Source organism: Artemia sp. Qi Xiang Cuo, chromosome 2 (assembly GCF_049724085.1).
Source record: "Artemia sp. Qi Xiang Cuo chromosome 2, ASM4972408v1, whole genome shotgun sequence".
Taxonomy (NCBI): domain Eukaryota; kingdom Metazoa; phylum Arthropoda; class Branchiopoda; order Anostraca; family Artemiidae; genus Artemia; species Artemia sp. Qi Xiang Cuo.
In genome coordinates, this window is record NC_142795.1 from 90901477 (window position 1) to 90927497 (window position 26021).

Sequence of the window (26021 nt, forward strand, 5' to 3'; positions counted from 1 at the left end):
ATTATCCGAGTGGGGGAGAGGGGGTAGGGTTTTACGAGGTTCCAGTAGGAGCATCAATTCGATTATACTTGACTTATTGTATCGGAATACTATCACCTTAATTCACTGTATTTAGAGGTAATATCCATTGTCATAGCTAGGCAATAATCCTAGCGCGGGGAGTGGGAAGGGTTTTACGAGCTTCCACTAGGAGCATTAATTCTATTATGCTTGACTTATTGTATCGGAATACTATCACCTTAATTCTATGTATTTAGAGGTAATATCCATTGTCATATCTAGGCAATAATCCTAGCGCGGGGAGGGGGAAGGCTTTTACGAGCTTCCACTAGGAGCATAAATTCTAGTATACTTGACTTATTGTATCGGAATACTATCACCTTAATTCTCTGTATTTAGAGGTAATATCCATTGTCACAGCTAGGCAATAATCCTAGTGTGGGAGAGGGGAAGGGTTTTACGAGTTTCCACTAGGAGCATCAATTCTATTATACTTGACTTATTGTATCGGAATACTATCACCTTAATTCTCTGTATTTAGAGGTAACAACCATTGTCAGAGCCAGGCAATAATCCTAGCGTGGGGAGGGGGAAGGGTTTAACGAGCTTCCACTAAGAGCATAAATTCTATTATACTTGACTTATTGTATCGGAATACTATCACCTTAATTCTCTGTATTTAGATGTAATATCCATTGTCACAGCTAGACAATAATCCTAGTGCGGGAGAGGGGGAAGGGTTTTACGAGTTTCCACTAGGAGCATAAATTCTATTATACTTGACTTATTGTATCGGAATACTATCACCTTAATTCTCTGTATTTAGAGGTAATATCCATTGTCACAGCTAGGCAATAATCCTAGTGCGGGGAGGGGGAAGGGTTTTACGAGCTTCCAGTAGGAGCATCAGTTCTAGTATACTTGACTTATTGTATCGGAATACTATCACCTTAATTCTCTGTATTTAGAGGTAATATCCATTGTCACAGCCAGGCAATAATCCTCGCGCGGGGATGGGAAAGGGTTTTACTAGTTTCCACTAGGAGCATAAATTATATTATACTTGACTTATTGTATCGGAATACTATCACCTTAATTCACTGTATTTAGAGGTAATATCCATTGTCACAGCTAGGCAATTATCCTAGAGCGGGGAGGGGTACGGGTTTTAAGATTTTAAACTAGGAGAATAAATTCTATTATACTTGACTTATTGTATCGGAATACTATCACCTTAATTCTCTTTATTTTTTGTTTATATGCTTTTTCAAAGCTCGGCAATAATCCTAGGGCGGGGAGGGGGAAGGGTTTTACAAGCTTCAAGTAGGAGCATCAATTCTAGTATACTTGACTTATTGTATCAGAATACTATCACCTTAATTCTCTGTATTTAGAGGTAATATCCATTGACACAGCAAGACAATAATCCTAGCGCGGGGAGGAGGAAGGGTCTTACGAGTTTCCACTAGGAGCATAAATTCTATTATAGTTGACTTATTGTATCGGAATACTATCACCTTAATTCTCTGTATTTAGAGGTAATATCCATTGTCATAGCTAGGCAATAATCCTAGCGCGGGAAGGGGAAGGGTTTTACGAGCTTCCACTAGGAGCATAAAGTCTAGTATACTTGACTTATTGTATCGGAATACTACCACCTTAATTATATGTATTTAGAGGTAATATCCATTGTCACTGCTAGGCAATAATCCTAGTGCGGGAGAGGGGGAAGGGTCTTAAGAGGTTCAACTAGGAGCATAAATTCTATTATACTTGACTTATTGTATCGGAATACTATCACCTTAATTCTTGGTATTTAGAGGTACAGCCAGGCAATAATCCTAGCGCGGGTAGGGGGAAGGGCTTTACGAGCTTCCACTAGGAGCATAAATTCTATTATGCTTGAATTATTGTATTGGAATACTATCACCTTCTCCCCCTCCCCTGCCCTCGGAAATGTGGGAACGAAGGGTCTCTGAGCCTTCCCCTTGATGCAGATGTTTTCCCTCCAAAATTGACCCCTCCCTGCCCTCAGAAATGGGGGAACGAAGGGAACGTTGGATCTAATTTTAAATTGACAATACTTATCAAACATCACTAGTGTATTATACAGATCACATATCTCATTACCCCTTTTTAAATCTTAATCAAATAATTCTGATTATAGTGTCCAATTTTTTGTCTGCTTTTCAAAATGTTCGTATTTGTTTAGAATTAAGTGTTTTTTTATAGCAGATGGCCCCCGTGCCACTGAACCCCCCCATTTTACTGAACCCCTGTATAACCAAACCCCTGTAAAACTGACCCTCCCTGCTCCTCACCCCCCTGTGACTAATCCCCGGGTAACTGAATCTTTCTGTAACTGAACCCTCGTGCAAGTCAACCCTCGTGCAACTCAGCTCCCTCAAAACACTTTTCAGCCATTTCATGTTAATTTTTTTTATTTCTAAACTATTTAAAATTGACAACACTGTGCAAATTATCACTTGTGTATTATACAGTACACATTCATTCCATCTCCTCCAAAACACTTTTCGGTCATTTCTTGTTAAAATTATCCAATCACTAATTACCCCCTTTTTTTCTCCACCTTCAAATGTTCCTTTAGTACCTACGCACTTAGATCGCCCAGTTAACACTAAGATGTAAATTGAGTGAGCCTCTCGCAATAACGAACCAAACCAGATTATACACACTTAACCAGATCAAAAAATGGCGGTCACACTACCTTGATTAGTAATTGGATTCATATATACTACGAATGGCCTTTCAGTCCTACATTCACGGGTTTCTGCAAAGTGCTATGGGCTTCATTGAAAAAGTACCAGTTTAAAAAAAAAAATAATAAATAAACATGTATCCATGAGTTTGACCTCCAAAAAATGAATGTCATAATAGAAAACCCGTCTGCCAACCCATGTAGAGTTCATTGTAATAGGCGAATGGCCCTGGTAACCCAATTACTTGAAAATACACACACATATCAACGTGTAATTCAATGTGGGTTTTAAACGAATAGGGCCCTTACTACTGACATAGTTTCTGGACCGTTCTACTATGCTGAACAAAATAGTTGTCTCAAAGTTTCGACTAGATATGTTTGAGAAGTAAATCGGCTGGAGAGACGGGTTGATTGCCCTCCAATCTATTTTTACTCTTAGAAAGGACCCCAGAACCTTTAATTTTGAATCGAATTAGCTTCTTTAAATGTTTCAATAATATTTCTAGCTATAATGGAGTAGCGCTGCCTATGATATTATACGCCTTTTTGAAAACCTACATTTATACAGTTTTTTTCGTTTAATTGGTACTCCCCCTCAACACTTCCTAAGAGTTTCATCTTAATACTCTTAGCGTCATTAGTTACAGTAACTGTAGTTGTAGTACTAAAAGTATAGACATAGTGCCTTCTGGCTAGTTCAAAATCCCAAATTCTGGCTAGTTTCGTTTACCTCACTGGCTGAAAATATCCTCGGTTGGTTTATCGTCTTTTTTTGTATTTTTTTTTCGTTTACCCTAAATTACCAATTGTCCAAAAATATGTTTTGATAGAGAATATGGCCAAAAATAGTCTGAGTTACCCGATTAGCTTGGAATTTTTAGGGATCGTTGCTGCACCAAGATTCTTCCCGAGGGAATATACTCTGGAAACAACACGCGCACCCGAGTTCACCAAAAACACTGTGTGCACCTAATATTTTAGATTATCTTCAGTATCTTGGAAATAGCTGGAATAATATCAGGTTGAAGCTTTCAGGGAGTGATGGGGGGGGAGTCACTTGGACCTCAAATTTTGACTTTAGGGAGGGGGAAACAGTCAATTGAATAGAAATAGGTTTGGGAATTAAGTTGAAACTTTCTGGTACTGAAAAGCTTTCTGTATTGTCACGTGACAATACGTTGTCATGTATTTTCAAGCTTTGCTGAATTTTGGGAACGGCGTGGGAGGTCAAGTTAGGATTCTCAGGAATATTTTTGGTTGGGATCTGTAATATCTCTAAAATGGCTGGGAGCATCAAGTTGAAGTATCATACTGCCTTCTTACATCCACAAAGTCAAATTTTACCGCAATCCACTATTGAAGATACTTTTCTTACTAACGTTCAGTAATGTTAAACATTAAGGCAATTTTTGAAATCGTGTTTAATAAATTTCTTTACTAAATTGAAATATAAATTGAGTCCCAAAAAACCCATCAAGACGATGATTATGATACATTCTTAGAAAATCTTATTTATGAAATTGTAATTATATTTGCCTATACTGCATTAGTTTGCATAACATTTATTCATAAACACAACCAGAGTGGAACAATCAAATTGTCGACAGTGAATTCAGCTAAGCTTTTGACACTGTTTTCGTAGTTGAAAAGACAGTTTGTCATTCTCTTCTATAGACTGTTTCAACTTCAGCATCAATTGTCGATTTTCATCCTCAAATTCCCTTATCCGTTCTAGAAGGGAGTCCATGTACTCTTTCTTTTTCCTTCTACTTTCTTTTGCGCAGTTCTGAAACAAATAAGAAAATAAGTGCACATTAATTTTGGATATTGAAAACACTTTTGGATATTTTCATTGAAAAAAGATACGGCCGTAGAGGAGCTGTTTAGTCCACATCCCCCAGAGATCTTAAGATTATAGAATAGAACATAAGATTATAGACATAGAATAGAACATAAATCATCTTTTGGCGCGGCGTGTTTGATCTCAGTTTCTTAATACTGGATCCAGAGTTCAAACTCAGCTGTAGCTACACACTGCAGAGCTCGGAATTTGACCCCAGTTCTGAGATGACACGGAAGCGTCAAATCATAATTGTTCAATGCAGGTAATGTTTCCTCCTTCAAATTCCCTTATCCTATCCGAAAAGTAGTCAATATACTCTTTCTTTTTCCTTCTACTTTCTTTAGAACAGATCTGAAACAAAAAAGAAAACTACAATCAAATGAACACTTTTTTTGTTTGGTTCGTTTTTATCACGGTACCGTCTCAGAGGACGATGATGCACTAGTCGTGGCAATTTACACAGATTAACAGCCCTGAGATAATGGTTACTATTTTGGTAATTTAATGGTCACTAGTCCGGTAATCTGTATTGGTAAACGGTTGTGAAGACCAAAACATTTTTTCCTGTAAGCTTCAAGTACCAAGAACGACAGAATGAAAACACGATTTTGTCCTGGACCCATCTTAGGTTCATTTGTGCCGGAAATCTGCTATTTTCTAAAATGTTTATTTTGGTTTAGAGTCTTGAACTAGCTCTCAAAGGGAATACACCTGTTTGAACTTTTGAATTGTTTGAACTTATTCTGTAGCATTCCTTGAATTTATTCAGTGATTACAGTAGTTGTGCAATTGGGGTGTTTGCCAAATAACGGCATAGCAGTGACAGTTTTTCCTTTTTAATACGGACAATTTGAAAGCAGAAATTTGGGTTTTCGGAGTACGGTGGAAAAAACTAACGGGCAACCACGCTCCACCGGGTCCCCTCCAATAAGGGCATCTAACTCCGCATTACGTGGACCTTTCCGCTAAACATAAGTCTATTTTTGATTAATTGGATTATTATTTTCATCATTATAGTTTTAGAAGAGAGATTTAGCGGTAGCTCAGTTCAAGGGATATCTCCTCTGGCCAGTCTGGATTGTTAACATAACAAACCAAAAAGAGTCTACGCCAAAATGCATTGTTTTTTGCTACGGGTCCCATGACTTTCAGACTGTGGTGGAAGAGAATCTTCTTTCATATAGTGGAAATTATGCTGAAGCTTCGAAAAAAAACAAAAAAAACAGCTAAGGGTGTTAATCATGCCTTTCGTGAGTGTGAATCTTCTCCGGATCTTTACTATCAGTTTATGAAAAAGAAAACTGCGAAAGGTGCGGGTACTGATTTAACTGGTTCGAGCGAATCATCTGCAAATCCGAAATCAGCTTACTTTAGCACAAGATGAAGTTACAAAGCTTAAATTTGGCCTAGTAAAAGAAATAAAAAAAGTTCAGGAAAAAGGTGTTTCTGTGACAGGAGTAGCAGGCTCATCGCAACAAGCCGCTCTGAATCCTGAACTGATTGTTTCGGAAATATATGATTCAATCACGCTAGAATACAACATAAAGTTTGAGAAAATAGAAAAACTGTTTTCATCTCTGGATAGCCAGATTCAGTCATTAGAGCTTCGGGTGGCTACTGTTGAGGATAAGCTGGATGATTACGAATAGAATCGTTTACTTGATTCTTTAGTATTTTTTGGAGTGAAGCAGGACCCCGGAAATGCCCTGGGTACTACTGTTCTTGATATAGTGAAGAAAATGGGTGTAAATGTCCAGAAAGAACAGTTGTTGTCTGTGAACCGTTTTAGACTTTTGAACACTGCCTGGAATATCCAGACACCTACGACTGTTGCGCCAGTTATTGTGAAATTTGCAACTAAAGATACGGCGTATACTATTTTCAGAGCGAAATCAAAGCTGGTTAAATCGGGCGTATTTGTCATGGAATATCTTACGAAAATTAAAAAAGTGATTTTTGAAGGTGCAAGAGACAGATATGGTGTAAGAAACGTGTGGTGCGATCATGGCCGTGATCAAACGTGAGTAGGGTGATAGCCACCCAACATAAATCCGCTCACTTGTTGACACCCTTTAGTGTCTTATAAAAAGTTGATTATTTATGTTTATTTATTGTTTTTTTTTTGTTTTTTTTTTTGTAGTAAGATCTATTCTTTTTTTCTTTTTTTTTAGAAAAGAGAAATTAGTTTATTTCTTTGTTTATGATGAATAATATTTCTTCATTGAATAGGTTTATGCGTAATCCGCTCTGAATTGAAGATCAATTAGAGACTGAAATTGGAAGTGAGGATTTGCCTATTATTAGTTCAAAGCCTCTTCGTGAGAGTTCTTACATATTGCCGTCGCAAGTTAGTTCAGACATGTTGCTGTGTCTTTACACGTGGAATTGCCACCTCACTACTAGATATTTAGATGTTCTGCAGGTGATTGAGATACCTTCTTCAAAATTTGATATAATGGGTATTTGTGAAACTTTTTTTGAGTTCTGACCAATCTCTCTTGGCTTTTTCTTTTCCAGGATATGATTTTGAGGTTAGGATCCGATCAACTATGAACCAAGGAGGCCTGGGATTTTTGATAAAAAGAAATAAATATGAAGCATATGGTTAGGGACAAGGCCGTACCCAGAGGAGGGGTTAGGGGGGTTTGACCCCCCCCCTCCCCGAAATGTTTGTCTGACTCGTAAAAACGTAACAATTTTTGTTAAATTGTTTTAACAATTTTGTATGCGTTTTTTTTAGTTTTTTTTTGTGCAACCCCCCCTCCCCCCGAAAATTTTGTTTGAGTAAAATCCCCCCCGATTTCTGGTTATTCTTTCCTAGCGTATAATCAGTTCCTGTATATTTTCCAACCGATTTATGAGAAAGGATGCCCCTTGCGTTTGACCAAACAAAAGAGGGATGATCCCCGCAAGCCGTGGATTACGAAGGCAATAATAGACAAGATAAAAAAGGAACTTGTTATATGAGCAATCTCTTAATAGTCAGGATGACGCAGATTTTGCAGAATTCAAGCGAGTGAGAAATAAGGTGATCAGTATGAGAAGGCAAGCAAAGAAGAAGCATTTTGAAGAAAAGTTTTCTGATAGTAAGGGAGATACCAAAGCCACATGGCAGGTTATTAATGAGTTTGTGGGAAATCGGAAAAGTAGTCAGTCGCCTTGCATTGATATAAATGGAAGTTATGTGTTTGATAAAAATGCAGTCGCGAATTATTTTGGCCAGTTTTGTTCTCAGGTTGGCTCGTCTGTTCAAGAGAGTGTAAAGTGTGACAGGGAAAATTTTCTTAGCGAGGAATTCATGGACTCTCGTGCAGATACTGTTGAGTTCCAGTTTGAAAAGTGTACAAGTGATGAAGTGATTAAAATAGTGAAAAATATAAAATAGAATTCTGCTGGGATAGATGGTGTGAATCTGAGAACTTATAAAGCTGTTCCAATGTATAAACTACCATGTGTTATCCATATTATCAACTTATCTATGGTAACGGGGACCTTTCCAGAAGAGTTGGAGCAAGCTAAAGTTATCCTGCTTTACAAAGGGGGTGCCAGGTCAGATGCCGGAAACTGGAGACCAATATTGATACTGCCTTTATTGTCAAAAATTTTGGAAAAAGTGATTCATCGCCGTCTATATGACCATCTCATGAAACATAGTCTACTCAGTGACTTCCAATTCGGGTTTCTAAAAGGTCATTCTAATAGTCGTGCTGCCATTTATCTTGCTGATTTTGTAAACAATTGTTTAGAAAATGATGAAATCCCCCTAACAGTATTTATTGATTTTAGGAAAACATTTGACACGGTAGATTTAAAAATTTTATTGTAAAGATTGGAATGCCTAGGTATTAAAAGAGTGAATTTGAAGTCGTTTGAAAGTTATTTGTGTGGGAGGTTTATTAAAGTGATTATTGATGATGTTTTTTCTTCCCCTTATCAAGTGTTGTGTGGTGTGCCACAGGGATTGGTCCTTGGTCCACTTCTGTATCTGGTTTATGTGGATAGTATGAGGTTTTATCTTCCAGATTGTTGCTTGACGTCATTTGCTGATGACACTGCTGTTACTTCTTCTAGTCGTTATTTGGATAGTCCTGTGTCGAAAGTGAATTGTGTTCTGAGCAATTTCCATGTTTTTACTAGTTTGAGTTTGTTATCAGTAAATTTTACTAAGACTAATTTTATTTTATATTCTAGAATAGGCAAGCCCAGCGATATTGTTGGTAGAATTCTATTTAGTAATAAACCTATAGTTCAAGTTCAGGAAATTCGGTACTTGGGTTTTTATATTGATTGTAATTTTTCACGGAAACGCCACAGTGATGTTGTCGCGACAAAAATTGCACGTGGCCTTGGAGTGATTCGTCGTTTTAAAATTTTTTTATCCCAAAGAGTTTTATTGTTTTTATTTCATGCTTTGAATCATCCATATGCTTTGTATGGCTGTATGTTATGGGCAAGCAATTTTTATGTAAATTTTAAACGTGTTGAGACTCTTCAAAATAAAGCAATGCGTCTTATTAGTGGGTATGTTGAAGGTGTACATAACACTTCAGCTTGCTTCAATAAGTTGCAAGTGTTGAATGTAGGACGGCCACGGGACTACCAAATAGGAATTTTTGTCTATCAATGCTGGAATAATATTAGCCCAGAGGTTTTTTGGGATCATTTTAGCTACAATTGGTCTTTGTATCATTATGAAAGTCGTCATGCTAGTGACTTCATTGTTCCGAATAGAAGTGTCACCAGGGCCGGCTTCCATACTAGATTTTCAGGACCTAATATGTGGAACTCTGTTCCTGAGAGCATTCGGGTGGCTGAGCACCTGTGTTTATTTAAAATAAATAAAAAAAATTATTTGTTAGGTCAAGGTTGATAGTTTTTTTTAAATTATTATTTATTGTTCCTTTGTTTAGAGTTAATTATTAGTTAGTAGATGAGTTTGTATGTACCCGCCCAGTCGCAAGTACTTTTTTGTATCTTTCTTGGGGCAGGTATTGGAATATTAGTTAAATGTATTTTTGATGTTAAATAAAATGAACTGGTTGTTTAAAAATTGTGAAGTTTTTAGGGCAGTATTTTATTTTTGTCAGTGTTCCCACTTTAAACCGTAAATATAATTAAGCGAAACTATCAAACAGTTCGGGGTAATGAACTGTAAGTAAGGAATGACACGGCTCAATAGTTACCAAAACTCTAAAAAGCAAAATTTGATATCAATACTTATATCAAAACAATCGGCCTATTATGCTGATTCCAAATATATAAGATTCATTAAGTTAGTGTTACCTATCAATGGCCACCAACCTGAGAAAATCGGCCCGATTTTCGAAAAAGGAAAAAACACCCCCTAAAAGTTGAAGAATCTTAACGAAAATCACAAAATCAGATTCAGCGTATCAGAAAATCCTAAAGTAGAGGTTTCAAGCTCTTATCTACAAAATGTGGAATTGTATATTTTTTTTTGTCAGAAGAAAGATCACAGATGTATGTGTATTTGTATTTTTTGTTTCATTTTCCCAGAGGTGATCGTAACGAACAAATGACCCTAAAACATCAGGAGAGGGTTCATTTGAACGGAAATTGAAATTTCTAGTGCATCTTTTAAGTGAACAAAAATATTGGAAGGCAACTAGCCTCCCCTCCCCTTTTTCCCCAAAATCGTCTGATCAAAACCTTGAGATAGCGATTTTGTTCAGCATAGTTGAAAGGTCCCAAAACTATGCTTTTAGAGATAATTTGACCCCCATCCTCTAGGGATAGGTTTTCAAATTAAAATTTTTGTCCATTGTTTACGTATAGTATTTGTTATAAGGATGCATACAGACGTTTTTCGGTAGGGGGATTTAGTGCTTGGGGGGGGGGTTACCATGGGGATAAATTTCTGTGTTGAGGTAAATTTAGGGGGCAGAACTTCCCAGTGGAAATTTTACACTGGGGGGATTTGACAGCATTCCTAAAGAAAACTATTTTTGTTTGTCTTACTTTCTCTTCGCCTACTCAATTGTTTATGTGGAGATGTTCCGGGGGAATTTTCAGCGTGCTTGTATTTCCGGGAAATTTTTTCCACAGAAGCGGGATTTCCGGAGAGATCGGAAAAAACGATTAGAACTTAAAGGCTTTTTCAAATAAAAGTAGGCTAAGGAGAATTTTCAGGCTGAATTTTATGCAAGAAGGGGGAAGGGAGTTTTCAGTGAAGATGAAATTGTCCGGAGGGAATTCTACGGGGGGGGGAGGCTAATTTAACATGAGAGAAACTCCATGGAGGAGTTTTCCGTGAGGAGGTAGGAATTTTTAATCGAGGATGAACAGTAAACAGTGCAAAGTAAACAACAGTGAACAGTCAAGTTTTACTGTTTGTCCCATTTTTTTAAGAACTAGTCCTGAGACACAAGGGCTGTTTAATTAGAAGAGGAACTTGTGAATAGTGGTAGAAACTTTAGCGTCAAAAGCAAGGTATTGAGGAGGGGGGAACCCCTTCATATACAAAATAATTTCTGTTCATTTTGAGTTTTAATGGTGCTCCTTACTTACAGTTGAAAAAACTTGTTTTCTATTTAATTTAGTTAAATTTGACAATATATTTCGTCAGTAAAAATTCTAACATTGACAATCCGTTGGTTCCCAAAGACAACTACCACAACGAAAAGCTAAACAATTCCATAAGTTTTGGCTCATTTTCTGATAATTTCAACAACGAATCTTTTTTTTTAATTTGACCCCTGCTACTGCCCAAAACCACATAACTGCATATGGAGGAATTTTTGATTAAAAATTGAAGTACCTTTTTTCCTATCATTTTACATTTACTTGGTAGCGTTTTCCTAAATACTTTAAGATCTATACTATTGATTCAACTTAACCAATACAAACCATCAGATTTCATTTTCACTCTGTTTGGTATTTTAATAGTGCTTATAGTTCTGGTGACTTCTGGTATATTAACAAATATACGAAACCGAAATAAACCTCTCCCTCATTAAAAAAAGAAAAGCAAAAGAAAAGTTATTTTCCAGAGGCATACAAGCTGGCTACATCACCTTTTATGATATTTGATTCACAAAAGTAATACAGTGTTATTACTTCGCTCACATATAATATTGAAACTTCAATTTGATTTCATTAAAGCTGCAACTTAGTTTTTGCCCGTGTTTTAGAGTATTGAAAATCGATTTTACAGTGTTTCTAAGAAATCTCTTTGAATTCAGCCAAATAAAAAAAAAAATTATATTTAAGAGAAAGACGTAGCTTTTAAAGAGCAGAAAATACCCTAGATTACAGAAAAGGCCCTCCCATTAAACTCCACTTAAAGTGTAACAGGCATAGTTTTACCTTTACTAAAAACGAGTTGTACTGGAGCAAGCTTCCGAATGGCATTAATAATTTGGATACTTGAGGGTTCTCAAGAAATGGAAAATTGTGTAGGCTAGGAGGTGAACGTAGCGTCTATAAAATACAAACACGTTAAAAACAATTTGTCGGCAGGGACGTTTTTAAACCTTTGTTCGCGATAGTTTTTTTTTCTCAATTTTAGCTCTTAAAGGTTTAAGTAAGAATTTTGCACTTCTCGGATTCTTTTTCATCAGCCTTTTTTTGGAAAGAAGTTTACGGAATTTTCCAACTGAAATGAAGGAAATATGTTTGCAATATTTAAATTTTATACATCAGAAATAGTATTTATGAGTTTTCTAATACCATTAGGGATAAGTGAAGGCAGGGGCGTCGTTTGGAGGGGGGGCAAGGGGGCAGTTGCTTCCCCCCAATAATGTGGAGAAAAAATTATTACATATCCCATGCCCCTTGACCATCTGGATAAGGGCCCCTCTTGCCCCCCTCCCCAATAAAAATGCTGGAGATTCGCCCCTGAGTGAAGGAGAACTAATACTATTATTCTACTAAAGTATAAGGATTATCTGTAAAATAAAAATTAAAACCTTTAATTTTTATTAGGAAGTATAAATACTGTACTGACAAACAAAATATAGGTAAAACAGTGTGCTAGAGGCCCAACTTAAAGACTCAGAAAAAAGGAATTTCCGCAACCCCCATGCTCTTGTGAGATTCTTGACCTCTTGTGCGATTATCATGATTTGCATTTTTTTTTTAATATTGTTTTGTGTGTATTTCTTATGTATGTCTTTTGCTTTTTATTTTCTTCGGTTACTTCGCTTTATTTTAATATTAGTGGGTTAAAAATAAATAAATTAATTGATATACAATTATGTGTACTCATCTAGATACTAATCTGTAGACAGGTATACATACTTTATTTTTAATTTTTCTTCTGATCCGCTTCAAATTAACCTCATCTGTTCGACTCAGGGGATAGAACAATGGTAGAGGCAAATTCTCAGAATTGAAAAGACTTTTCTCCTCATCTGTCAATCTCACAGCCTTCTCTTTGCCCTTAAAAGAAAAAGATTACATTAACAAATTAACTAATAATCAAACAGAGTTCACCAAAAAATGAGTCTCCCTTTACTCTCCAAAAAATTTATCAAACAGTTCGTGGTAACGAACTGTAAGTAAGGAGCGACCCGGCTCAATGGTAACCGAAACTCTAGAAAACGGGTTTTTGATACCAATAGATACATCAGTAGAATCAGATTTCATACTGATTATAAATATATAACTTTCATCAAGTTTAGTTCTACCCATCAAACGTTATGCACCTGAGAAAATTTGGCTGATTTTCAAAAAAAGGGATAAAGACCCCCTGAAAGTTATAGAATTTTAATGAAAATCACACCATCAGATTCAGCGTATCAAATAACCCTGCTGTAGAGGTTTCAAGCTCCTATCTGTAAAAATGTGGAATTTTGCATTTTTTGCGAGAAGAAAGATCACGGATGCGTGTTTATTTGTTTTTTTTTTCTGTTTTTTTCCCAGAGGTGATCGTATCGACCCGGAGGCCCTATCGTATTGTAGAAAAGCTCATTGGGGCGGAAACCCAAAGTTCTAGTTTCCTTTTTCATTGACCAAAAAAATGAAGGGCAACTAGACCCCTTCCCACGATTATTTTCTCCAACAGTAACCCGATCAAAATTTTGAGATAGCCGGTTTATTCAGCATGGTCGAAAATATGATAAATATATCTTTTAGGATGACTTAATCCCCCGAAGTCCCCAGGGGGAGGGCTAAAAGTTATGAACTTTACCCAATGTTAACATATAGGTTATTGGGAAGTATACAGAAGTTTTCAGGAGGGTTTTTTCTGGTAGTGGGGGGGGGGTGGGTGGGTCGGGGGTTATGTTGGAGGATCTGTCCATGAAGGAAGTTTTCATGGGGGAAGGGAAATTGCCATGAAGGGGGCGCCGGACTTGCCAGCATTATTTATTGGTTATTGGGAAGTATACAGACATTTTCAGGAAGGATTTTTTTTCTGGAGGGGGGGGGGGGCTAGAGGAGGGGGTTACTCTGGAGAATCTTTCCGTGGAGGATGTTTCTTTGGGGTAAGGGACATTTCTATGAAGGAGGCGTCGGATTTCCAAGCATTATTTAAAAAAAGATCAGAAATCAAATAAAAAAAAACAACAAATTTTTTCAGCTGAAAGTAAGAAGCAACATTAGAACTTCAAATGAACAGAAATTATAACGTATGTGGGTGGTTCTCTCCCAAGTCAATACCTCGCTCTTTACGCTACAGTTTTTTTTAGTGTTTTCAAAAGAGCTATCTATTCTAATGAAACGGCTTTTGTGATTCAGGGGTTTATGAATTAATATTTTTTTTCACTTTTAACGTGAAGAGCGTGGTATTGACTAAAGGGAGACCCCAATCATATACGTAATAACATAAACGTAATAAAAAAACAATAAAAAAAACAAGCGATACAGCTCAATAGTAATTGAAACTTTTAAAAACGGAATTTTGATGTCAATAAATATATCAAAAGAATGTGTTTATAATGCTGATTTTAAATATATAAATTTTATTAAGTTTAGTATTACTCATCAAAGGCTACGAGCCTGAGAAAATTTACCCGATTTTTTAAAGAGGGGGGAAACATCCCCTACAAGTGAAAGAATTTTAATGAAAATCACACCGACAGATTCAGCGTATCAGAAAACCCTATTACAAAGGTTTCAAGCTCATATCTGCAAAAATCTGCAACTTTATATTTTTTGCCAGAAGAAAAATATACGATTATAGAAGTCAGTTACGTAAGTTAATTTGTAAATTACGTCATAACCAAATTTAGAGACATCCATTTAGCAAAAGAAAAGTAAAATTTTTATGCAAATTTTGTTTACCTATTCAATGACGGTGAGCCAAAATAAAAGCTGCATTAACTAAAAAACGATCAGAAATTAAATTAAAAAAAACAAGTTTTTTAAACTGAAAGTAAGGAGCGACATTAAAACTTAAAACGAACAGAAATTATTCCGTATATGAAAGGGGCTGTCCCCTTCTCAACGCCTCGATCTCTACGCTAAAGTTCAACTCTGTCTCACAACTTTATTTTTTAAAACAATAAAAAACTTTAGCGTTAAGAGCGAGGCGTTGAGAAGGGGACAGCCCCTTTGATATACGGAATAATTTCTGTTCTTTTTAAGTTTTAATGTCGCTCCTTACTTTCAGTTAAAAAAACTTGTTTTTTTTATATTTAATTACTACAAGCCCAACCTGCTTATGAATAGTGATAAAACATAAACGCCAGTAGATGAATATGGTTACTAGTTAGCAATTCTATGTAATTTAAATTCTAATCTTTTGACAATGGTATTTGTAATATAAATGAAGGTTATTTTCATTTATGAAAATAATTTTCAATTATTTTCCTATATAAGTGCATTGTCATAATTCTGAATTTTACCTTTCTTTTGCAAGACGAGAAAATACAATTTTCCAGTTTTGTGTAATGAATGTTTTCAGTAAAGCACGCAATGTATGGATAATATGTGAGAAAGCTTTTAAGGGTTAAACCCAGCTCTTTGCTTTAATTGCTTTGCATTTTATGTGCGTTTGAAATTGAATTTAGTTCTTTACTTTTTTAGAGACAGAAACAAGCACTTTTTTCATATGGGACTGTTCATTGCATTTTTTTTGGAGAGCTTTAAATTATCTGGTCAAATATGCATCTATACCCTATCCCAGTCCTAAGATATCTTGACGACCTCGTCTGTTTTGACATCTCGGATGCATTTAAACTATTTGGATTTAGTTGAATAATAGCAGTAATAGTAGCGGTACCAGTATCGTAGAAGCAGTAGTAAAAATAGTGGTAATATTGGTAGTAACGGAGGTTCAAGCTTAATACCCTAAGGCGTGCTGGGATATTACTATAACACCTATTTGATCAGCCACATCCACATACTTTGATTCATGTTTTGACTCAGTTCAACGCCACAACTCACCATTCCCGGAAAGCTTTACTAATACCCTCAGGATTAGCATTAGTCGGAGTAATAGTAAGAGCATTGGGAGTAGTGTTAGTGATGGCAGTAGTGGTTTTGGTTCTAGCAGCAGCAATAGTATTCACATTGTGTCTGTTTGGTCTAGGTGGACATCCCCTACTCATGCCCTGATAGTTTCAACTTAGTACTTTTAACTGTTTCTAAGACATTGCTGATACGCCCTTTCGATAACTAGCATTCAATAGTATCGATTCAGTAGTCCTAAAATATCGTGAGAGGGCTCATTTGAACGGAAGTTAAAAGTTCTGGTGCCCTTTTTAATTGACAAGAAAAATTGGAGGGCAACTTGGCCCCCTTACACGTTCATTTTTTCCTGAAGTCACCCAGTCAAAATTTTTGAGGGGCTTACGTAGTAGGATCGTTCCATGGAGGTTTTTTTCTTGGGGGAAGGAACATTTCTATGAAGGGGGCGCCGGATTTCTCAGCATTATAAAAAAAGATCAGAAATAAAAAAAAGCTTTTCAACTGAAAGTAAGGAGCAACATTAAAACTTAAAACGACAGAAATCATTACGTATATGAGGGGATTCGCCCCCTAGTCAATACCTTGCTCTTTACACTAAAGTTTTGTTAGTACTTTCAAAAGCTTTGTGGTTCAGGGGTTTGTGATTTGGACAAAATTCGAACTTTAGCGTAAAGAGCGAGGTATTGACTAGGGGGTGAACCCCTTCATATACGCAACAACATAAACATAATAAAAAAAAACAATAAAAAAGCAAACGATACGGCTCAATAGTAATCGAAACTTTAGAAAACGGAATTTTGATGTCAATAAACATATATCAAAAGAATGGGCTTATAATGCTGATTCAGCATTATAATGAAATAAGCTTCTCATTGTTCCAATTAAACAAAGATAGTGTTTCAGAAGTCGTTCTTAAAGAATTGGGAGAAAATTCGTAAGTCACGTATATTTATTGCTCATAAAAGCGTTCGTAAATAAAATTAAAAGTTCTAGTGCCCTGTTTAAGGAGCCCAACACATTGGAGGGCAACTAGGCACCCTCCCCCGCCCTTTTTTCTTAAATTCGTACGATCATATTTAATTTCAACTGAAAGTAAGAAGCAGTATTAAATCTTGATAAGAAAAAAAAACTTGAACAGCATTGAACAGAAAATACTACGCATGTGAGGGAGGTGCCCCTTCCTCAATACCTCGCTCTTCATGCTAATGTTATTTAGTATTTTAAAAAGTTTCTTATTTTATTTAAACGACCCTTGTGTTTCAGGAGCTGTTCTTAAAGAATTAGGACAGAAAGTCAAACTTCAATGTAAGTAGCGAGGTATTCAGGAGCGGACATCCCCCCACAAAAAATTTCCCTTCCCGAAAAATGTCTGCTTACTTCCCAATAACAAACACTATATATAGGCTAAGCAATACGCAATAGACTGTTATATTTTGAACTGTTGCTGTTGCTAAACTTTTGATTAATTTACTTAAGATTCTTTTGAATTCAGATGCATTACATGAGCGTGTTCAGATTCTTAAACGAATCTCTAAACAGTAAGGTAAATAATTATTGTGTAAATAATAGCATAAATATAATAATGGAATAAGAATAAATAATAATGTAACATAATTAATAGTAAAATATAAATAATGTATTATTAAATTAATGTGAAAATAAATAATTAATAACAGCCTGACAAACTATGGCTGACATACGGCACCCTCTGGCACTCTCATTATTCCAAAGACATTTACAGATATTTTCATAATAAAAATATGGTTTTAAATCCAATGATTTTTGTTTTAGCAATCTACCCTCAAAGTGATACAAGTCAGTTATAAATTACAAGTATAGCTAAAAAACCTTTAAAACAAGACTCTGAAGTGGGAGTTTTAGTAATTTTTCGCTAAATGGAGGCGCAGTTGGACTCGGTGTATTGAATACGTCTGGATTTAGAGTTAAAATCGGTTATAAATTACAAATGTAGTTAAGGGAACCTTTTAGAACGAGGCTCTGAATTTGGAGTTTTAGTAATTTTTTGCTAAATGGATGTCGGAGTTAGAGTCAGTATATTGAAAATGTCTGGAGTTAGAAGTAGGAAGCTATCAGGAGGTACTGATTACACTGCGTGCTGCCATCTACAACTGAGTCTAATGGGACCTAACCACATAGAGTGAGCTATTGATTCACGAAGGGGAGAGAATTTCCGAGAAATTGATTTGCATAATCGACTAGGACAAGAGGGGAAACATTATGGCTTCTTTGATGTTTAGGTCTGAGGGATAGATGGTCTTTAGTGACAGAGATAAATTGATATTTTGTTTTTTAAATATGGCTTCTCTGATCTATAGTGACAGAATAAATTCGGGAATTCTATCGAAGCCATAATAGTGTAACCAAGAACACCTATGAGATGAAGAGATTAACGCGGGAAATGGTTTCATGGGAATTTCAAATGTGACAACGCAGGGATGCCAAAACAAAGGAACACGCAGAAATTACTTTTAGGGGATTATTTGTGCGAAACCGTTTGAGACATTTTAGGGAATTATTTGGGCGAAACCGTTTGAGACATTTTAGAAGATGATTTGGGCGAAACAGTTTGAGACATTTTAGAAGATGATTTTAGAAGATGATTTAGAAGATGATTTGGGTGCAACTCTGTGGTCGATATAATACACAAGTTCCATTTGAACAATGTTGTGAGGTCCCCTACCCCATCCCCAAAGGGCCCCCCATCCCCCAAAGGCCCCCGGGACCCCAAAGGCCCCCGGGCCCTCAAAGGCCCCCTGAGCCCCCAAAGACCCCCTGGGCCCCCAAAGGACCCCCGGGTCCCCAAAGAGCCCCCTCCCCATTTTTTAATACTTTTTTTTTGTGCACTTGAGACACAGAAGGGCCTCCACATTTCAAAAGGCTTTATTATATCTTTTCAGAACAAGTTCTTTTTCTTAATGTCCCTCCTAAACCCAATTTTACAAGTTGAAGTACCCATCCTTTTCACCCACAACTTTACTTCACAGCTTTTTGAATACCCCAACACCAAGCATTACTTTTCAAAATACATTTCAGAACAAGTTCTTTTTCTTAATGTCCCACCTAAACTCATTTTACAAGTTGAAGTACCCATCCCTTTCACCCACAACTTTACTTTACAGCTTTTTGGATATCCCAACACTAAGCAATATTTTTCAAAAGACATTTCAGAACAAGTTCTTTTCTTAATGTCCCACCTAAACCCATTTTACATGTTGAAGTACCCATCCTTTTCACCCACAACTTTACTTTACAGCTTTTTGAATGCCACAACACCAAGATATACTTTTCAAAAGACATTTCAGATGAAGTTCTTTTCTTAATGTCCCACCTAAACCCATTTTACAAGTTGAAGTACCCATCCTTTTCACCCACAACTTTACTTTACAGCTTTTTGAATACCACAACACCAAGCAATACTTTTCAAAAGACATTTCAGAACAAGTTCTTTTCTTAATGTCCCTCCTAAACCCATTTTACAAGTTGAACTACCCATCCTTTTCACCCACAACTTTACTTTACAGCTTTTTGAATACCACTACACCAAGCAATACTTTTCAAAAGACATTTCAGAACAAGTTCTTTTCTTAATGTCCCAGCTAAACCCATTTTACAAGTTGAAGTACCCATCCTTTTCACCCACAACTTTACTTTACAGCTTTTTGAATACCATAACACCAAGCAATACTTTTCAAAATACATTTCAGAACAAGTTCTCTCTCTTAATGTTCCTCCTAAACCCATTTTACAACTGGAAGTACCCATCCTTTTTCACCCACAACTTTAGTTTGCAGCTTTTTAAATACCACAACACCAAGCAATACTTTTCAAAAGACATTTCAGAACAAGTTCTTTTCTTAATGTTCCTCCTAAACCCATTTTACAAGTTGAAGTACCCATCCTTTTCACCACAACTTTACTTTACAGCTTTTTGAATACCACAACACTATGCAATACTTTTCAAAAAACATTTAAGAACAAGTTCTTTTCTTAACGTCCCTCCTAAACCCATTTTACAAGTTGAACTACCCATCCTTTTCACCCAAAACTTTACTTTAGAGCTTTTTGAATACCACAACACCAAGCAATACTTTTCAAAAGACATTTCAAAAACATGTTCTTTTCTTAATGTCCCACCTAAACCCATTTTACAAGTTGAAGTACCCATCCTTTTCACCCACAACTTCACTTTACAGCTTTTTGAATTCCACAACACCAAGCAATACTTTTCAAAAGACATTTCAGAACAAGTTCTTTTTCTTAATGTCCCTCCTAAACCCATTTTAAAAGTTGAAGTACCCATCCTTTTCAGCCACAACTATACTTTACAGCTTTTTGAATACCAAAACACAAAGCAATACTTTTCAAAAGACATTTCAGAACAACTCCTTTTCTTAATGTCCCTCCTAAACCCATTTTACAAGTTGAAGTACCCATCCTTTACACCCACAACTTTACTTCACAACTTTTAGAATACCACAACACCAAGCAATACTTTTCAAAATACATTTCAGAACAACTTCTTTTCTTAATGTCCCACTTAAACCTATTTTAAAAGTTGAAGTACCAACGTTACATTACAGCTTTTAGAATACTACAGCACCAAGCAATACTTTTCAAAAGACATTTCAGAACATGTTCTTTTCTTAATGTCCCACTTAAACCCATTTTACAAGTTGAAGTACCAATCCTTTTCATCCACAACTTTACTTTACAGCTTTTTGAATACCACAACACCAAGCAATACTTTTCAAAAGACATTTCAGAACAAGTTCTTTTCTTAATGCCCCTCCTAAACCCATTTTACAAGTTGAACTACCCATCCTTTTCACCCACAACTTTACTTTACAGCTTTTGAATACCACAACACCAAGCTATACTTTTCAAAAGACATTTCAGAACAAGTTCTTTTTCTTAATGTCCCTCCTAAACCCATTTTACAAGTTGAACTACCCATCCTTTTCACCCACAACTTTACTTTACAGCTTTTGAATACCACAGCACCAAGCAATACTTTTCAAAAGACATTTCGGAACAAGTTATTTTTCTTAATGTCCCTCCTAAATGCATTTTACAAGTTTAAGTACCCATCCTTTTCACCCACAACGTTACTTTACAGCTTTTAGAATACCACAACACCAAACAATACTTTTCAAAAGACATTTCAGAACAAGTTCTTCTCTTAATGTCCTTCCTAAACCCGTTTTACAAGTTGCAGTACCCATCCTTTTCACCCACAAATTTACTTTACAGCTTTTCAATACCACAGCACCAAGCAATACTTTTCAAAAGACATTTTGGAACAAGTTATTTTTCTTAATATCCCTCCTAAACGCTTTTTACAAGTTGAAGTACCCATCCTTTTCTCCCACAACTTTACTTTACAGCTTTTGAATACCACAGCACCAATCAATACATTTCAAAAGACATTTCAGAACAAGTCCTTTTTCTTAATGTCCTTCCTAAACCCATTTTAAAAGTCGAAGTACCCATCTTTTTCACCCACAACTTTACTTTACAGCTTTTGAATACCACAGAACCAAGCAATACTTTTCAAAAGACATTTCAGAACAAGTTCTTTTTCTTAATGTCCTTCCTAAACCCATTTTATAAGTTGAAGTACCCATCCTTTTCACCACAACTTTACTTTACAGCCTTTTGAATACCACAACACCAAGCAATACTTTGCAATGGACATTTCAGAACAAGTTCTTTTCTGAATGTCCCTCCTAAACCCATTTTACAAGTTGAACTACCCATCCTTTTCACCCACAACTTTACTTTACAGCTTTTTGAATACCACAACACCAAGAAATATTTTTCAAAAGACATTTCAGAACAAGTTCTTTTCTTAATGTCCCTCCTAAACCCATTTTACAAGTTGAAGTACCCATCCTTTTCACCCACAACTTTACTTTACAGCTTTTAATACCACAACCCCAAGCAATACTTTTCAAAAAACATTTCAGAACAACTCCTTTTCTTAATGTCCCTCCTAAACCCATTTTACAAGTTGAAGTACCCATCCTTTACACCCACAACTTTACTTCACAGCTTTTAGAATACCACAACACCAAGCAATACTTTTCAAAAGACATTTCAGAACAACTTCTTTTCTTAATGTCCCACTTAAACCCATTTTAAAAGTTGAAGTACCAACGTTAATTTACAGCTTTTAGAATACCACAGCACCAAGCAATACTTTTCAAAAGACATTTCAGAACAAGTTCTTTTCTTAATGTCCCACTTAAACCCATTTTACAAGTTGAAGTACCAATCCTTTTCACCCACAACTTTACTTTACAGCTTTTGAATACCACAGAACCAAGCAATACTTTTCAAAAGACATTTCAGAACAAGTTCTTTTTCTTAATGTCCCTCCTAAGTGCATTTTACAAGTTTAAGTACCCATCCTTTTCACCCACAACGTTACTTTACAGCTTTTAGAATACCACAACACCAAACAATACTTTTCAAAAGACATTTCAGAACAAGTTCTTCTCTTAATGTCCTTCCTAAACTCATTTTACAAGTTGAAGTACCCATCCTTTTCACCACAACTTTACTTTACAGCCTTTTGAATACCACAACACGCAAGCAATACTTTGCAATGGACATTTCAGAACAAGTTCTTTTCTGAATGTCCCTCCTAAACCTATTTTACAAGTTGAACTACCCATCCTTTTCACCCACAACTTTACTTTACAGCTTTTTGATTGCCACATCACCAAGCAATACTTTTCAAAAGACATTTCAGAACAAGTTCCTTTCTTAATGTCCCTCCTAAACCCATTTTACAAGTTGAACTACCAATCAATTTCACCCACATCTTTACTTTACAACTTTTTGCATACCACACCACCAAGCAATACTTTTCAAAAAACATTTCAGAACAACTCCTTTTCTTAATGTCCCTCCTAAACCCATTTTACAAGTTGAAGTACCCATCCTTTTCACCCACAACTTTACTTTACAGCTTTTAGAATACCACAACACCAAGCAATACTTTTCAAAAGACATTTCAGAACAACTTCTTTTCTTAATGTCCCACTTAAACCCATTTTAAAAGTTGAAGTACCAACGTTACTTTACAGCTTTTAGAATACCACAGCACCAAGCAATACTTTTCAAAAGACATTTCAGAACAAGTTCTTTTCTTAATGACCCACTTAAACCCATTTTACAAGTTGAAGTTCCAATCCTTTTCACCCACAACTTTACTTTACAGCTTTTTGAATACCACAGCACCAAGCAATACTTTTCAAAAGACATTTCAGAACAAGTTCTTTTCTTAATGTCCCTCCTAAACCCATTTTACAAGTTGAACTACCCATCCTTTTCACCCACAACTTTACTTTACAGCTTTTGAATACCACAACACCAAGCTATACTTTTCAAAAGACATTTCAGAACAAGTTCTTTTTCTTAATGTCCCTCCTAAACCCATTTTACAAGTTGAACTACCCATCCTTTTCACCCACAACTTTACTTTACAGCTTTTGAATACCACAGCACCAAGCAATACTTTTCAAAAGGCATTTCGGAACAAGTTCTTTTTCTTAATGTCCCTCCTAAACGCATTTTACAAGTTGAAGAACCCATCCTTTTCACCCACAACGTTGCTTTATAGCTTTTAGAACACCAAAACACCAAGCAATACTTTTCAAAAGACATTTCAGAACAAGTTCTTCTCTTAATGTCCTACCTAAACCCGTTTTACAAGTTGAAGTACCCATCCTTTTCACCCACAACTTTACTTTACAGCTTTTGAATACCACAGCACCAAACAATACTTTTCAAAAGACATTTTGGAACAAGTTCTTTTTCTTAATGTCCCTCCTAAACGCATTTTACAAGTTGAAGTTCCCATCCTTTCCACCCACAACTTTACTTTACAGCTTTTTAATACCACATCACCAAGCAATACTTTTCAAAAGACATTTCAGAACAAGTTCTTCTTCTTAATGTCCTTCCTAAACCCATTTTAAAAGTTAAAGTACCCATCCTTTTCACCCACAACTTTACTTTACAGCTTTTAAATACCACAGAACCAAGCAATACTTTTCAAAAGATATTTCTGAACAAGTTCTTTTTCTTAATGTCCTTCCTAAACCCATTTTACAAGTTGAAGTACCCATCCTTTTCACCCAAAATTTTGCTTTACAGCTTTTTTGAATACCACAACACCAAGAATACTTTTCAAAGGACATTTCAGAACAATTTCTTTTTCTTAATGACCCTCCTAAACCCATTTTACAAGTTGAATTACCAATCCTTTTCACCCCAACTTTACTCTACAGCCTTTTGAATACCACAACACCAAGCAATACTTTGCAATCGACATTTCAGAACAAGTTCTTTTCTTAATGTCCCTCCTAAACCCATTTTACAAGTTTAACTACCCACCCTTTTCACCCACAACTTTACTTTACAGCTTTTGAATACCACAACACCAAGCTATACTTTTCAAAGCACATTTCAGAACAAGTTCTTTTCTTAATGTCCCTCCTTAAACGCATTTTACAAGTTGAAGTACCCATCCTTTTCACCCACAACTTTACTTTACAGCTTTTGAATACCACAGCACCAAGCAATAATTTTCAAAAGACATTTCGGAACAAGTTCTTTTTCTTAATGTCCCTCCTAAACGCATTTTACAAGTTGAAGTACCCATCCTTTTCACCCACAACGTTACTTTACAGCTTTTAGAATACCAAAACACCAAGCAATACTTTTCAAAAGACATTTCAGAACAAGTTCTTCTCTTAATGTCCTTCATAATCCCGTTTTACAAGTTGAAGTACCCGTCCTTTTCACCCACAACTTTACTTTACAGCTTTTGAATACCAAAGCACCAAGCAATACTTTTCAAAAGACATTTTGGAACAAGTTCTTTTTCTTAATGTCCCTCCTAAACGTATTTTACAAGTTGAAGTACCCATCCTTTTCACCAACAAATTTACTTTACAGCTTTTGACTACCACAGCACCAAGCAATACTTTTCAAAAGACATTTCAGAACAAGTTCTTTTTCTTAATGTCCTTCCTAAACCCATTTTAAAAGTCGAAGTACCCATCCTTTTCACCCACAACTTTACTTTACAGCTTTTTTGAATACCCCAACACCAAGCAATACTTTTCAAAGGATATTTCAGTGCAAGTTCTTTTCTTAATGTCCCTCCTAAACCTATTTTACAAGTTGAAGTACCCATCCTTTTCACCCACAACATTATTTTACAGCTTTTGAATACCACAGCACCAAGCAATACTTTTCAAAAGACATTTCGGAAAAATTTCTTTTTCTTAATGTCCCTCCTAAACGCATTTTACAAGTTGAAGTACCCATCCTTTTCACCCACAACGTTACTTTACAGCTTTTAGAATACCACAACACCAAACAATACTTTTCAAAAGACATTTCAGAACAAGTTCTTCTCTTAATGTCCTTCCTAAACCCTTTTTACAAGTTGAAGTACCCATCCTTTTCACCCACAACTTTACTTTAAAGCTTTTGAATACAACAGCACCAAATAATACTTTTCAAAAGACATTTTGGAAAAAGTTCTTTTTCTTAATGTCCCTCCTAAACGCATTTTACAAGTTGAAGTACCCATTCTTTTCACCCACAACTTTACTTTACAGTCTTTGAATACCACAGCACCAAGCAATACTTTTCAAAAGACATTTCAGAACAAGTTCTTTTTCTTAATGTCCTTCCTAAACCCATTTTAAAAGTCGAAGTACCCATCCTTTTCACCCACAACTTTACTTTAGAGCTTTTGAATACCACAGAACCAAGCAATACTTTTCAAAAGACATTTCAGAACAACTTCTTTTTCTTAATGTCCTTCCTAAACCCATTTTAAAAGTCGAAGTACCCATACTTTTCAGCCCCAACTTTACTTTACAGCTTTTTTGAATACCACAACACCAAGAAATACTTTTCAAAAGATATTTCAGAACAATTTCTTTTTCTTAATGACCCTCCTAAACCCATTTTACAAGTTGAAGTACCCATCCTTTTCAGCACAACTATACTTTACAGCCTTTTGAATACCACAACACC

General features: G+C 35.9%; 1 protein-coding gene across 2 annotated transcripts in view; it reads right to left on the reverse strand.

Moving 5' to 3' along the window:
• Positions 1-4193: 4193 nt before the first annotated feature.
• The window catches only part of LOC148955792 (uncharacterized), a 140962-nt gene continuing 119134 nt past the window's right edge, over positions 4194-26021 (reverse strand). For both annotated transcript variants that reach the window (XM_089108354.1, XM_089108355.1), the window contains exons 5-6: positions 12825-12965; positions 4194-4508 (exon numbers count right to left, since the gene is read on the reverse strand). In XM_089108354.1, coding sequence (XP_088964480.1) covers positions 4335-4508; positions 12825-12965 — 315 coding nt within the window. In that variant the 3' untranslated portion in view covers positions 4194-4334. The remainder of the gene's footprint in view (positions 4509-12824; positions 12966-26021) is intronic.